Source organism: Acartia tonsa, chromosome 8 (assembly GCF_053477335.1).
Source record: "Acartia tonsa isolate MP-2025a chromosome 8, ASM5347733v1, whole genome shotgun sequence".
In the NCBI taxonomy this organism is placed as follows: Eukaryota; Metazoa; Arthropoda; class Copepoda; order Calanoida; family Acartiidae; genus Acartia; species Acartia tonsa.
In genome coordinates this window covers 8,060,804-8,076,634 of record NC_137267.1, presented here as the reverse complement: position 1 = coordinate 8,076,634, position 15,831 = coordinate 8,060,804, and the positions used below count along the sequence as shown (strand labels likewise).

General features: G+C 34.1%; 1 protein-coding gene across 1 annotated transcript in view; it reads right to left on the bottom strand.

Moving 5' to 3' along the window:
* Positions 1-15,831, bottom strand: part of LOC145325654 (uncharacterized) — a 56,666-nt gene that overhangs the window by 33,679 nt on the left and 7,156 nt on the right. The window contains exons 3-4 of the mRNA XM_080168609.1: positions 11,221-11,287; positions 8,528-8,599 (exon numbers count right to left, since the gene is read on the bottom strand). Of these exons, the coding sequence (XP_080024735.1) occupies positions 8,528-8,599; positions 11,221-11,287 (139 nt within the window). The remainder of the gene's footprint in view (positions 1-8,527; positions 8,600-11,220; positions 11,288-15,831) is intronic.

Genomic DNA, 15,831 nt, shown 5'->3' with positions numbered 1-15,831 from the left:
TTACACCAGCAACCAAATGTATGTAATTATTTTCAATTCCTGAAAATCATAAAAATCTGTACATTGCTATATTTTCAATATTTTATTCATTAAATCAACTGATTTTAGAAAGACAATTTTTTTAAAATGCTGCTACACTTGATATTGACGTGTAGTAATAATAGGAATAAACAGCTAAATATTCTAATAATGTGTATTAATTCAAAAACATATAAAATAGATATTAATAATATTACAATGTAATCACTTTAGGTTCGTGCCGAATCGCAGAGCAAAAGACTTGCTCCGAGAAAGGTGACACAAGAACTAAAGCTTAATATATCAAATACATATAATGCTCTCAAGACAGAGAGAAATGTACTTTATATCACAATATTATCATCCTTGTTATAATGTATTATAGAATTTGAATAAAAGAATTATTATTTTTTGTCAAAACTTTTTAAGCTAGCTTTGTAATAATGACGTTTAAATTCTGTTAAATTTACTGATAATTATCATCTAATAATTCATCGCTTATTTTCAAGGCCTTACTATTCTAATTATATATACATTATTATGTTTAATAAGAAAATTCCGACATTCGTTCCAGTTTATTATTTTAAAAAATTAGCTGTCTTTGAATTAAATATTCAAATAAAATAACACAGAACAAACTGGTTTTGAATACAAAACACAAACAAATTAATGAAAAATATGCTCTAAATTTTTACAAAAACTAGGCAAAACATTTATTTTTTGTTGTTGATAGCAATATCTTATTCTTATAGTCCTATTTATAAATAGCTTTACACTAAAATCTTTTGATTTAATTGTTTCAACTCTTGTACAATTGGTCAGATGACTTTAATTAATAATAAAGGTCCCCCAAATCCTTATACCAACAAGTTGGTGATTTTGATTATTTCTTCAAACCTTATTCCAATGACAGCATATGAGCTTTCTAGCAGCTAAGTGAGAAAGCAAAATTTATATCGATAAACAACCTTCTGCAATGGGTTAGGTCTTTGAATAAAGAATGTTTGGTGCTATCTGTTTATACATCTATACTCTAAATTTATTAATAGATCAATAAAAAACTGCCTAATATTTTTCATGTGAAAATTATTTGGTCAAACTTACTCTTATGAATCAATTTATTATTACTTGGATGTTGCACCAGATATTAATGTCCTCTGAAAAGTGATGCTTGCAGCTGGCTAAATTAACATTTCTCCCATTCCACCCTCACCCCTCTTTCTGGATGAACGAACTAACCATTAAATTATCCACGTATATTCAATGTATATTCTTTTAAGATATTTATAGGAGGTGTTATGCATGTAATGACCATTTTTAATGGAATTACATTCCCTTTATTTATAATATGAATAAAAGAGGTTTAAAAGTACTGATAATAATATAATAACAACAATTACTTAACACTTCAAATTCATGAATAGATTTTGAAGTGTAATAATATTCAGGGAGTAAGGGAGGGGACAATGGATCAAATATTCAGTTTTTAGGAGTCTTAGACTTTGGGTACTGGCTTAAAGGGAATGTGCAAGAATTTAGCAGCTTCTGACTGACTTTGGGTACTAGCGCACAGAATGCTGCTAACTCGTTTGTTAATTTTGAATATTTGCAGACAAGTATTAATAAACTTAATTTGTTATGATGAATAATATTATGTAATATGCAGGGAAAAGGGAATGATATTCTGACAAACAATTCTAAAGGAAAATTTCCCCACAACTCCCTTCCCCTTTTCCTCAACTTCTTACCCACCCCTCCTCAGTTAAATGAAAAAAAAACCAGCTTACTTCCAAAGGTTTCGTGATTTAATGTAGAATTGATTATTGTAGAATATGTATCATTATATAATAGACAAATCTAGATGTTTCATCTGACTTCAAAACTTGAAATGGTATTCCACCAGTAGACAAACACTTTTTTTATTTTATGAATTCAAGTAATAAGACGACAAAATTTGTCTAGGATATAATTTTTAGCAAGCTAACTTTATTCTATGGGAATCAACTATTCATTATAGGTTTTGTCATTTGCCTCACACTATACTAGAAAATAAATTTTTACTAGATAATTTACCAAAGAAATGCGACTATCTATAGCTGACTCATTATAAGAATAAAATGAAAGAAAATAGCCTTTCCTTCCATAATGTGTACACAATATCAACCAATACCATGGCAAGGTTGTTCCTTAACGTATTGGCTGATTTAGAAAGATTATCTATATTTATTATATTTAGGAAATCTCTCTCTTCAGATTAACCCTTAACGGTCGGGGGGGGGGGGGCGTTGAACGCCCCCCCATCCGGTTTTTTCTATCTCATTTTCTGTGTGTGAAAGATGAAGAGCCCAAACTGCTTGACTTTTTAAGTATGGGTATGACACATAACTGAGAGTTGGAATTTTTTGAATATCTCCATCCTGGCGGGCACAGGATGCCAGCAAACCTGGCAGGGTCATCCAGGTAAAGAGCAAAAATATTTTTTTGACTAAAACAAAGCATTTTATCATACCAAAATACTAAAAAATCTTCTAGTAGTACATCCTTATATAAAATACAGGTGTTCAAGTCACTTTCAGGTTCCAGGTATGATCCTGCAGGTCCTGATCCTCCAGGTCTCCAGAAATCTTTAAAAGGCTCCTGTGGCCGCAATTTTTGACTTAGAGACTTCAAATTTTAAACTTAAGCTTTTCTTACATGTTTACATAACGTATTAAAATTTCATGAATATCCGCCGCCGTTTTCCCGCCGCCCGCCGACTGCGGCGGCTGGCAGCTGCCAAGTACAGCTGCGGCCGCTGAAATTTATATTTTGATATTTCTAATGTAAAATTTACATAAATATAAACATTTTCTGGAAAAAAAATTTTCTTCTAGCTTCAAAAATAAGAAAATTACAGCCATTTGAAATTTTTAAGTAAAAAAGGACCTTAAAACAAAGGTTGTTAAATAAAAGGGTGAAGGAAGCGAAAATTGACTTAGACTTATAAAAGGTCGGAAATTTATTATCAAACAGGGGACTTGCACAAAAAAATTTAGCCCTCTAGCTCTAAAAGGAACTGAGATAATAAGGGGGGGCGTTGAACGCCCCCCCCCCCCCCCGACTGATTAAGGTGCGGCAAGGGGCCCGACTGTAAAGGGTTAAGGTTAATTTAACAGAGATTAAACACATTTTCTGTGCATATGACGTCAATCTTACAAGAGAATATATAATACTGTAACAGGATATCTATTTGTCTGTGTGTTTGTATGTTTGTACCAAAGGATCTCGCTAACCGCTGAACCGATCGAGTTTGCCTTAACAGAGTAACCACTCATAGGTCCCAGGAAGGTTTATAACTATTTTGGGGTTGGGTATCACCACCTTTCCGAGAGAAATCGCCCCCCCCCCCAAAAAAAAAATTTCTTTTTCTTTTAAAATCTAAAATATGAAATTGGGTTATCAAATTCGACTCTCCTCTCCTCAAGCGCCCCTTAGAGGCCTCTAGGGGCGTAGCCGCTAGTTTATATATATTCTTTTAGAGAAGAATGCACATAATAAATTAAACAAAAATACATCATACATACTAATTAATCATCAAGGAAACAAGAACTATAACAACCATTAAAGCACATCAAAACAAAGATTTGAATAATAAGGATGACAACATACATAAAAGCGAAGCTCGGAAATGGAAGAACAACACTTGTAGACTGTCAGAACTGAACCAGCAGAATATTAATGCATAAGTCTTAACAAAAGTAAAATTGATGCAAGATTGGCTAAATACATGATACACTGTTTAAGGACATACTTACATTTTTATGGCTTGATTATAGAGATGCTTCGCTTATAACAATTGTACCTCGTTGTAATAGGAATCAGTAATCCAAAAATCCTATGAATCGGATAATTTTAACATACAAAAAAGTAAATACGTACGGACTTTCTGATAACGGTTATAGAGTTGCTTCGCTTTCTAAGTCGTACCTAACTGTTATAGTAATCATCATGCAAAGTTTGAAATCTACAGGACAATTCTAACCTGTTCAAATTAACGAAAAGAGCTAACCGTAACGGACTGACGGACCGACCCTAATTATGGAAAAGCTTCGCTTTTAAAAATGGAGAAAGTAAAAAATAGAATAGTTTTATTCTGAACAAAAATTCAAAGCTTATCTGTCAAAACATTAGTATAATTACGTTTATAGCATTGTTCCAAATTGTAAAAGGAATCGCCATTTACAATTCAAATTAATGGGATGATTTTAATTATCTTTTAACAAGGATTGGGACAAACATATATTAATACTTGTAGAGTGTTAGCTTCTAATATTCTTAATAAAAAAACAAGGTCATGGAAAGAAAACGAAGTTGCGGTTTTCGTCGCATTTTCACTGTAGCTTTTGAAATGTAATTTTAGGTTAGGTTAGGTAAGTGCTAATGATTGTCTTGCAGGGTTAGAGCCCCCCGCAGGGGCTAGAAATAGGAGAAAAGCTACTGTGAAAATGCAACGGAACCCGAATTCTTTATAGAAATACCTCGATTACAACATTACGTTGTTGTCTTAAGAATCAGGATAATCATGTCATATAAAAATACATGGTTTAAATAGACCTACAGACCTTTTCTTAACGATTAAAGAGTTGCTACGCTTTCTAAATCGTACCTAACTGTTGTAAGAATGATCATACCAAGTTTAAAATCAATATTAGAGTTTAAACATTCCTAAATTAATGATAAGAAATATCCTTTAGGGGCGGACGGTCTTTGATTATAGAAATTCTTTTTAAAATATTTTGTACCAACTTTTGTTTGATACGTGAATGTATGGGAGGAAAAGAAATATATATTTTGTATGAGCATGTAAAGGTACTAAAATCAATCAAACCCACACACACACACACACACAAACACACAAAATCATTCATATTCTTTAATGAGAAATTCATAATATTTGTATTGTTTAGATTGGTGTAATCTCCTTACAAGTTTTTTTAGTAGCGAAGCTACTCTATAATCCAATGTGTTTTACCGTCCATCAGTCAGTTCGTAACGCTATGTGATTTTCTCAGCTAAAGATAGACAGCTGATTTTTTGCAATTATTCCCTATACCTTTTCTGTCAGTATAAATTTTAAAAAAATATATAAATACTGGCGGCTTCGCCCCTACCCTCTAGGAGCTTTTTTCCCCATAAGGTAATTAAAAGAAATAAATAAAAAATATTGATAGGAATTTTTTAGTTTTTTTAAGGGATGGTTGGGGGTATTCCAACCCCAAGAAAATAGATGAAAACCACCATAGGACCAGTAGGTATATTTCCTGAAGAGTAGAATCTGCTCGGTTCAGTGGTTACCGAGATCTTAAGGGACAGACCGCCGGACAGACAGTCGGACAGACAGACATCGTTCTACTTTGTATTATAGATGTGAGAAAGGTTTCATGATTCTTGATTTCAATAAATACTCGTTAAATCTCCTAATGCGTATTCCAATCAATGTTTTTATGCTTTGCTACTTATGGATATTGTTATCCATGCTAAAAAAAAGAACTCATATTGCTATTTTAAACTCTTATTGCTATTAAAAAGGCTTTTGTTGTTCGTATTGTCTTAGGGCATCATCAAACATTACTAAAACTAGCTCTAAATCGGAAATGTCAGTAAAACATAGAGTATCTAAATTTCAGAACATAGCATGGACAGCTGTCTTTATTAAACATGCTTTTAAAGTCAAACTAACACAAATTTAATAAAAACATTTCTGCAGAATTGAAGCAATACTTTTAATACTACTAGAAAAAAAGAAAGGTCTTGTAAAATTTAAATATGCAGGAATAGTTCCTCTCCTCTTAAGGGGCGATTCGTCGTATTTTCAAAATGGCTTTTGATAGGTTATTTTAGGTTAGGTTAGTTTATATTTGGTTAGGTGATTGTCCCGCAATTAGTCCCGCAGGGTTAGAGCCCTCCGCAGGATCTAGAAATAAGAGAACAGCTACTTTGAAAATATGAAGAAACGCCCCTTAAGGGGCGTTCCCACGAAAGGGACTATGCCCAAATATGCTATTGTATTGTAAATTTATAATGGAAAATAACAGAGCATTTTATTATGCCTTATCTTTGCAGAAAAAAAAATATTTTCGTTGATATAGAAATGATAGCATGATAGAATGTTTGGGATAGACAAGGAATAATCTAGAATATGCAAAAGTATATAGAAAAGTTTCTTCTTAGAACATTTATATTTGAAAAAAGGTTAAAAAGCTAAAAGTTTTTAAACATAAGGGTAACAAGAGAGGGAGATAGAACAAGAGGGAGAAATAGAAAAGAGAAAGCAGGCAGCATTGTGGAGACAGAGCCGTTATTTTTATTCAAAAAAAAAAAATTGGGTTTGCTAAAAACAGAGATTTTTTACTAATCATAATTTGGTAACTCTGTTGTGTCGTGTGTAAATGCCCCTTTTAAGTCCATTTTTATCAAAAATTGAACTTTTAAAACCTTCAAAAGTCTAAAATAGACTTGATTTTAGAGTGGAGTCGAAGCTTGATCCGCTTGATCCGTTATTTTCACAGTCGTCTCAGCGGATCCGGAGCCGCACCAAAATCAAACGGCTCCGCAAAGCTGGCAGACAGACAGACAGACAGACATAGTCACTAAATAGAATAGTATCGTCATGAAAAAAACTGAATGAAAATTGATTTTTCCCTAATGGAAAAACAATGTCTAACATCCAAATAAAACTACCTACTCAACATAATATTACATCTAGACGAATAATTTCATTACACTTATAAATAGCGCGACTACTCTACAATTATGCTACGCGCTCTATATACACAATAGTTTGTTGCCGCCAGGTCCCAGGAGGCCTCTAGTGGCACATAAGGAGTGTGTGGCTAGTGTAAGGGTAGGAAGTTGGTAAATCGGACATTTTTATTTAAGCTTTAAAAAGAATAAATAAATTTGGGGAGGGAGGGACAACTCATCTTGAAAGGTAGGAGGTACTCTTCCCCAAAATAGTTATCAACCTTCGCCTTGGCATACAAAGCTTGTGGCTGCTTTGTCGTGACCGTTCTAGATTCCCAAGGATTTTATTGAGATATTTTTAAATAAAATTGTTTTTAACAACACAAACGCTCTTGTTAGTTCACATTAATTTTTACATCTCTAGTCTATTTTTGTTCCAATTAAACCAGTAAAATACAGGCTTAGATCACTGTCTTTTAGTAATGCTATATTTTTACACTTGCAGCTACGCCTCTAGAGGCCTTTGTGCTAAGGAGGGGGGGAGGAAGTCGTTGCCTCTCCAATTATATATTTTTTTTTTGGGAGGGGGGGGGGGTTCAGGCAATTTTCAATATCCGGCCGGTTACCAGATATATAACTATCCGGTTACCGGGTATCTGGCTGGTTTCTAATGCCGGTTATCCGGCCGGATATCCCGTAATTTGCCGGATATCGAACGTTGGCCAGATATCCGGCCCAAGCCTAATTGTGACCTCTTTCAAAACACCAAAATTCATTGATATGCCTAACTGTTAAAACTAAAAATACTCAATTTCTAAGAAAATAACGATTATTTTATTTTCAACAAATTAATTAGAACAAACCTAAAGCTTAAGTTATAAATATTCTAATTACATATATTATACTAGCGGTTACGCCCCCTAGAGGCCTCTAGGGGCACTTGAGGAGAGGGAGTTTAATTCAATAACCATTTTTTAAATTTTTAGGGGAGGGGATTAGTGTGTACTCTTAGGAGGGTGGTTGTACCCTCCCCCAAAATAGTTATGAACCTTCCCAGGACATATGAGAAGCTACCCTGTAAACGAGAACGTGATCGGTGCAGCGTTTAGCTAGATCCTTCGGTACAAACACGTTAACAAGCAGACATCCTGTTAATTTATTATAAGGATACTTGCAAAGTTTTGACATAGATTAAAGATTAAATGTAAAATTATGGGAAATGCCTTGGCCGATAAACAGGTGCAACTCGTAGGGACAGCAGTCTTGCCCATACAAAAAAATTGACAAGGTATTAATTGGTACAGTGCAAAAATAGCAATCATTTTTAACGTCTTAAGTTATGACACTGTCCGGGCCAAGACTCAAAACTTATCTATTCCCAGATGGCCCTTGGACAAACGCAGGAGTGTCAAACGTCGGAGTGGACAATTAACCTAAGCTAACCTATTTTAAACCATCTTCTAGGTTTTTTTTTAAATGCCTAACCACTGCGGGGGACTTAAACTATCTTGAACTAACCTAACCTATATAAAAATAAATAATTAACCTAATATATTAGACACTCCTGCGTTTGTCCACTCCGACGTTTGTCACTCCTGCGTTTATCCGGGACTCTCCCAGATCACTCATATGGCTTTACAAAGTTTTTTTAAAAATCAGCCATGTGACGTCCTAAAAATGAGGCATGAAAGAAGGGGGAAAGAAACCCCCTAAAAAAGAGATGGATAATTCCTCATTTTTATGACGTCACATGGCTGATTTACGTTGATTTATTGACAATACTCACAATAACTTCTTGTTTTGGCCATCTCTTTTGTTTCAACATCTTCAAGCTCTCCACATCCTCATCTCCAGAAATCTAAATAACAAACAAGCGATGGAATTATCCTATTGTTTTTAAATTTGAGTTGTAATTTTATTGGTTTTCCCCCCTAAATCGGTCAATTCTAGCCCCTGTGGTGGCACTAAAGAAGGATGACAACAGTAGCAAAGCAAGGTCTTGAACATTAAAATAGAATAGCAAATCAAATGATTGAAAATAATAATTTTGGCGTAATAGAATTTGAATTTTTTAAGGATGATTTGTATGAAATGATGAATACAGTTTTGAGTCGAGCGTAGCAACACTGTAATCAGGTAGTAAATATTAATAATCAAAAAGTCAAAAAGTCTCTGATACTTATAGTTATTTATTAAAATACAAGCGGCTTCGCCCCTAGCCTCTAGGGGCTCTGCCCCCAGAGGGTGGAGAAAAAAAATTTTCTTTGGGGGGCGATTTTTTATTTTTTTTGGGGGGGGAGTATTTTTCATTTTTTTTGCGGGGGGTTGGGGGTGTTCCAACCCCCCCAGAAAATAGTTATAAACCTTCCCGGGACCTATGAGAAGCTACCCTGTAAAGGAGAACCCGATCGGTTCAGCGGTTAGCGAGATCCTTCGCTACAAACAAACAAACAGCCAGACAGACAGACAAACAAACATCGTTCTACTTTGTATTATAGATATTTCGGTGAACATGGAACCCTCTTCAGTCTAAATGACATAAATCATATAAATTTGATTTGTATATTAAAAGATGAGAAATTTGTGAAACTATAAAGGCAGAAAAGAAATAAAAGTTTTAACAATATGATAAACCTTGTACTTTAGCTGGATGTTGAATGTAAACTGATGGAATTTTACTAAGAGACAAAAATCACCAGGGGAGGGGGAGAGGGGGGAGTTAAAAAATATACAGTAATATACATACATGAATATTAATATTTTAACATTTTTAAATAAAAAAATTCTTTGTCTTTAATCAAATTATCTTTCAAAATCGGTCAAACAGTTTATCTATAATACAAAGTAGCTTGATGTCTGTCTGTCTGTCTGTCTGTCCGTCTGTCTGTCCGTCTGAAGCTTAAGATCTCAGTAACCGCTGAACCGATTGGGCTCTACTTTTCAGGGATTATACCTACTGGTCCTGTGATGGTTTTAAGCTATTTTTTTGCAGGAGATTTCCTTGGATCTTTTACGAGTTTCACCTTAATTTTTTTTATCACCTCTTGGGGCAAAGCCTCTAGAGGCTAGGGGCGAAGCCGCTAGTATTTTATACACTGTTAATGTTCGTTTGTCTGTGAGTCAAGTTTCTTCTAAGTTCTGCCTTTTTAATTTAGATTTAAAAAATAAAGAAGTCCTATTACGTTATTAGGGAAAACTAAATGAATAAACTCCACTTTCAAACTTTCAAACATAATTACCTTCAATTTTGGTAACTGAATTACCAAGTTTGGAGCTAGCTTATTCAATTTTCTACTTTAGAGGTAGTTTAGTAATGCAGTTATGTAACTAAAGTATGGGGGGGGGGGGGGTATAAAGGGAGAATTTACCTTAAAGTAAGGGGAAAACAAGGATGACAACATCCATATAAGCGAAGCACTGAAACGGTAGGACAAACCGAACATTAACACAATAATAATTAGAATATAAATGTATTAGCGTCGAAGCAAAATTGTAATTAAATTTGTTGAAAAACTGCCTTATACAGGATAATGTTTATGGACATACATAAATTTTTAGGACTTGATTATAGAGTTGCTTCGCTTCGAGGAATCAATATACCAAAAATCAGATCACATAAAAATTGGTTGATAAAAAAGTAGAAAAATCAACATGCTTAAAATGGACGTACGGACATTCTGGTTATGGTTATAGAGTTGCTACGCTTTCTAAATCGTACCTAACTACTACAAGAATCACCATGCAAATTTTAAAATTATAACATGCCTAAACTAACGAAAAAACTATCCGTCTAGGACGGACGGACGTACGGACCTACCCTAACTATAGAAATGCTTTGCTTTGAAAAATTTTTAATCATACTAATTACTAACCAACAGAACTTTAAGCTTAAAACAATATTGGGCTTTTTCCCGTGGCTCAAATTTTTGTTTGCTTTTGTATTATTTTGGTTCAGGTTTTGGTTAGGTTATTTTAGGTACTGGGTAGCCCTGCAGTTATAGGAAAACCCTCAAGGGTAAAAAACTTTACAGGATAAATTACGTAACATGAGGGCAGAATGGAAACATTATTGTATAACCGACAGATAAACCGACCCGGTGAGTGAATTGTAGAGTATTTTCACCCAGGGCTCGACAGCCGTGCATCAGCCGTCTATAAATCAGCTGGATGTCTAAATCAGACCGAAATATGGCAAAACCTCTTTTTTAAAAAGATTTCTTAAGCACCCAAAAGTGTTTAGAATTGAGGATTTGTCGCGCGGCTGCCGAGCCCTGGTCTCCCCACTTCAAATCTTACCACTGGAAGATTACTGGCTCTTAGTAGTTTCAGCCAGGGCTCGGCAGCCGTGCATCAGCCGTCTGTAAGTCTCAGGAAAAAAAACCCACTTATTTGGAATATTTGTTAAGCACCCAAACTGGTTTAGAATTGAGGATTAGTCGCGAGGCTGCCGAGCCCTGGTCTCCCCACTACAAATCTTACCACTGGAAGGTTGCTGGCTCTTTTCTTGACAGAAATCCTGTCGCCCGCAGGGTTGCCAAAGCTTGCTCTGAAATATTTTTATTCTATTATATAAAGTACTAGCGGCTGTGTCCCTATCATCTAGGGGCTCTATATTCGAAGGAATGTGAAAGGGTAGAAAAATAGCCTAAAGCTATACCAACAATTATTTTTCAAACTGAAATACCCTAAACAATCTCAGGACCTATAGCAAGCTTCACTGTTCCTTCGCTACAGACAAAAAAAACTTACTACTTTATATAATAGAAAGAATATAAAGTTTTCTTTGTCTGAAGCTTAAGATATAAATAACTTAAACTAATTTGAATACTCCTTTTAAAGAAAGCTTTACATTGGTCCCGGGCTGGTTTTAGGTCATTTTGTCTTTAGATTTAAACCTTGGAATGGTTTTAGGCTATTTTACACCCATTTCTTACCCCTTTCAATTCAACAATTCAAAGCTTCTAGATGATAGGGGCGCAACCGCTATTTTATATTAAAACAGATCCTTTTTAAGTAACGCATCAATAATACCAACATTAAAAAAAACTATCTATAATACCTAGTAGTACGATGTCTGTCTGTCTGTCCGTCTGTCTGAGGTTTAGATCTCAGTAACCACTGACCCGATTGGGCTTTACTCTTCAGGGAATATACCTACTGATCCTGTGATGGTTTTAAGCTATTTTCTTGAGGGGTGGGGCAACCAAAAACCCCCAAAAAATAAAAAAAATATCCCCCCCTCAATTTTTTTAAAATTTTTCTTTTTAAATTTAGATAAAACAAAAATAGGTTGATTAAACCGCAAGTAAGTGATAAATTAAAAAGTTTTGTTTTAAAATTTATGTCAGAATAATTTAATGGTTTTTTAAGGTTGGATGGAAAAAATTTTAGACAATGGGCTGTTTATTACATTAGTCCCCAAAGTTTTTATTTTTTTTTATTCGTTGGCTTAACAACTTTGGGGACTTGCGTGAATTTTGATTGGTAGTTTCAAAAAGTTGAGTGTTCAAACGTTTATACAACTAATTTCAGTCTACAGACCGGGTAATTTTGTGTATTGGGGATGTAAAACAATTTATCGGGTTTTGTCTTATCCCTTTAGATCGCTGAGTTAAATGAATATCTGTAATACAAATAATACTAGGGCGAAGCAGCTAGTTTAATATTTGTTTTCCGATTGTGTTAAACTGTTCTGTTTCGCCCCAAAGGATGTTATCATCCTTGTTAAAAGAGAAGCTTTTCTATAATTAGGGTCGGTCCGTCCGTCAGTCCGTCACGGTTAGTTCTTTTCGTTAATCTAGGCATGTTAGAATTATCCTATCGATTTCAAACTTAGCATTGTGATTCATGTAGTAGTTAGGTACTATTTAGAAAGCGTAGCAACTCTATAGTCATTACCAAAATTTAAACATGTTGATTTTTTACTTTTTTGACATCAAATTTGTGTATGTTAGAATTATCCGATTCATCTGATTTTTGGAATACTGATTCCTATTACAACAAGTTACAATGTTATAAGCGAAGCATCTCTATAATTAGGTCATAAAAATGTAAGTATGTCCTTAAATAGTATTATGTATTTAACCCTTACAGATCGGGGGGGGGGGGTCATATTGACCCCCCCCCTCTATTTTATCAATGTCATTTTTTTGTAGGTAAGATAGAGAGTTGTGACTTCATGACTTTTTAAGTTTAGTAATTATACGTCGGCAAGAGTTGATTTTATTAAGATATCTGGTCTGTGTCGGTCGTGGTGTCCGGTCAAAGTCGGTTGGGTAGCACCAAAATAAAAAAAAAATTCTAACTAATCTTAATTTCTACATTATGACTTTGTGTATAAGGTAGAAACCTAAATTTTTTTGGTGAATGAGAAAAGTGGTGTTATGACCGTTTGACCGCACCCTGACCGACTTTATGACCGATTTTTGTCCGGCTTTTACTGCAGACATATATCATAAATATCGTGGCTTCTATTACAGCTAGAGACCTATACATTTTTTTGGTAAATCCTTGAGCAATAATTAACAGATAAAAATATTAATTGGCGCCGCCAACCGCCGTTTTACCGCCGTAACCGCCGAAAATGGCGGTTTCCGTTATTTGCCGTTTTTTGGCGATGATCAGAAAAAGTAATTTTTTTGTTATGAAAAATAAAAGTTCGTCCTAAAATTTGGTCATCCTTGCTGCAAAATTGGCCGCTCTACAGCTGTTTTAAAATTTAGCGGCTGGCCGCTAAAAAGCGGCTAAGGAGCGGCCTGATCGCTATGACTAGAAAAAGTAATTTTCTTTAAAAATACACATGAACCACCAGAAAAAAATTTTACCACTTTATCTGTAACAGAAGCCGAGATAGAGGGGGGGGGGCCGGGGGGGTCAATATTAAGGTGGGAATAGGGGCCCGATCTGTAAGGGTTAAGAAATTTTGCAACAAACTTAAGTATATTTTTGTCAAAACTAATATATTTTTATTTGTTTATTCAGTTCCGACACTCTACAAGAGTTAATGTTCGTTTGTCCTTCAATTTCAGAGCTTCGCTTTATGGATGTTGTCATCCTTGTTAATGTTAAAAGAAACTATATACAAAAAAATTATCAATAACATGTTCTTTTAATATATTACAGGGATTTATTAAATAGAAACTTTTGACGTCGTGACTATAAATTAATCGTTTTATTATTCTTTCTTTTCTTTTTTTATAATAACAGGATGTTGTTCAGTTTACTAATCTATACATTTTTTAAAACGACTTTTTGACTCCAGTGAATTTATAGAAAGCTACTGAAGGTTCTTCAACATGAGAACCAAATTAGCTCAGCGGTTAGTGAGATTTTAAGCTACAGGCATAATACCAAGCTACTTTTTATAGGATACAGTTGATCTCTTACAAATTAATTCATTTGTGTATCCTTAATACTGATATCAACAAGGATGACAACATCCATAAGTAGCGAAGCACAAAAAATCGTAGATGGGAATATGTACAGGTAGATTTAAAAGGTTTTTACTAAAATCAAGAATAGATTTATTAGATAAATAAAATAAACATGAAACCTTGTTTTATTTTGTATGATGACGATGGTAAAAGTAAATTAAATTAAAGATGCTCATAACAATGGGAAAATTATTTTGATACTGATATCCCATAAAAGTTTGAAAATTGGATCAAAATAGACAAAGATATGGAGAAAAATGTGAAAAATATAAAAATAGCCTAAAACCTGCTAAAAATCGGTCCGACCGCCAATGATGTTTTATAGTTAATTGTGCTCCTTAATGGTGGAAATGTTGTCAAAAAATTTCAGCATTCTATCTTTTATAGGAGCTGAGTAAATCCCATTTCCCCCATAGCGTTACGGACGGACTGACTGACGGACAAAGTGAATTATAGAGTAGCTTCGCTACTAAAAAAAGTCCCTAAGTCAAGAAAGGTGATAATAGCTTTCGCAAAATTCCGTAAAGTTGTGAGTAAGATTCCAGTCAAATGCGCTTATTATGTCAAACTGTTTTCAAATATGCGTTTGATTATACTATGACTTTGGTCAACATTAAGAACAGTTAGATTTAATAAAGGCATTTGACTGGAAGCTTGCTCACAATTTTACGGAATTTTGCGAAAGCTACTATTCTCTTTCTCCATTTTCTTCTATCTTTTCTATTTATTCTTTAATAGTTATTTCTCGCATCGTATTATAAACGGGTTTCCGCGGATATAGAATGTACAAAGGCACCGGCTAAAAAAACTGGTTTTAATCTTTTGATTGTACATTTTTATATTCGTAGAAAGCAGGATATAATACGATGCTAGACATAGTTTTTTCGTATGGATGAGAACCGGTTCCTATCCACCTGATTGGAATGAATACGAAAAAAACCTTTACACTTCATGATGACATTTACATGTTAGAACTTATAGAAAAGGTTATCTTAATCATGTAAATACATGTTTAATATTATTCATAGAAATTATAATTGAAAATAATTGATATATGTGACTGATTAGATATACATACACACATATATATATAGAGAAGTTCAATAATAGAAAATAAGATATAGGGGGAGGGGGGGGGGGGTTATGCAACCATCTCGTAATCAATGTATAAATGGCACTTAGAATTCGAATTTCGATCTGAAATTTTGCATTAGTAATCCTTGGTAGGTCTATTTTCCCTAAATCGAACAAAAAGTTGAAAAAATAAAAATGTTTTCAAACGGTTCTAGCCGGTAGTTGCTGGTACTAGAAATCTGAAAATGTTGTTTTTATATTTAGAGCAAAAATATGTTTCAAAAAGTTGATTTCTACGTAATTTATGACAGATTTGCCCTAAAAATAGCCAAAAAACGGCTAAACGGCTGAGCCGTTAGCCGTTACTTTTTCAACTTTTTTGTTCGATTTAGGGAAAATAGACCTACCAAGGATTACTCATGCACAATTTTAGATCGAAATTCGAATTCTAAGTGCCATTTATACATTGATTACGAGATGGTTGCATTAAACCCCCCCCCCTTAATTGTATTAATCATTGTTTATAGGGAAAGGAAAATTGACAATAATTTCTGTCATTTGCAGCTACTTAACTATTATTATG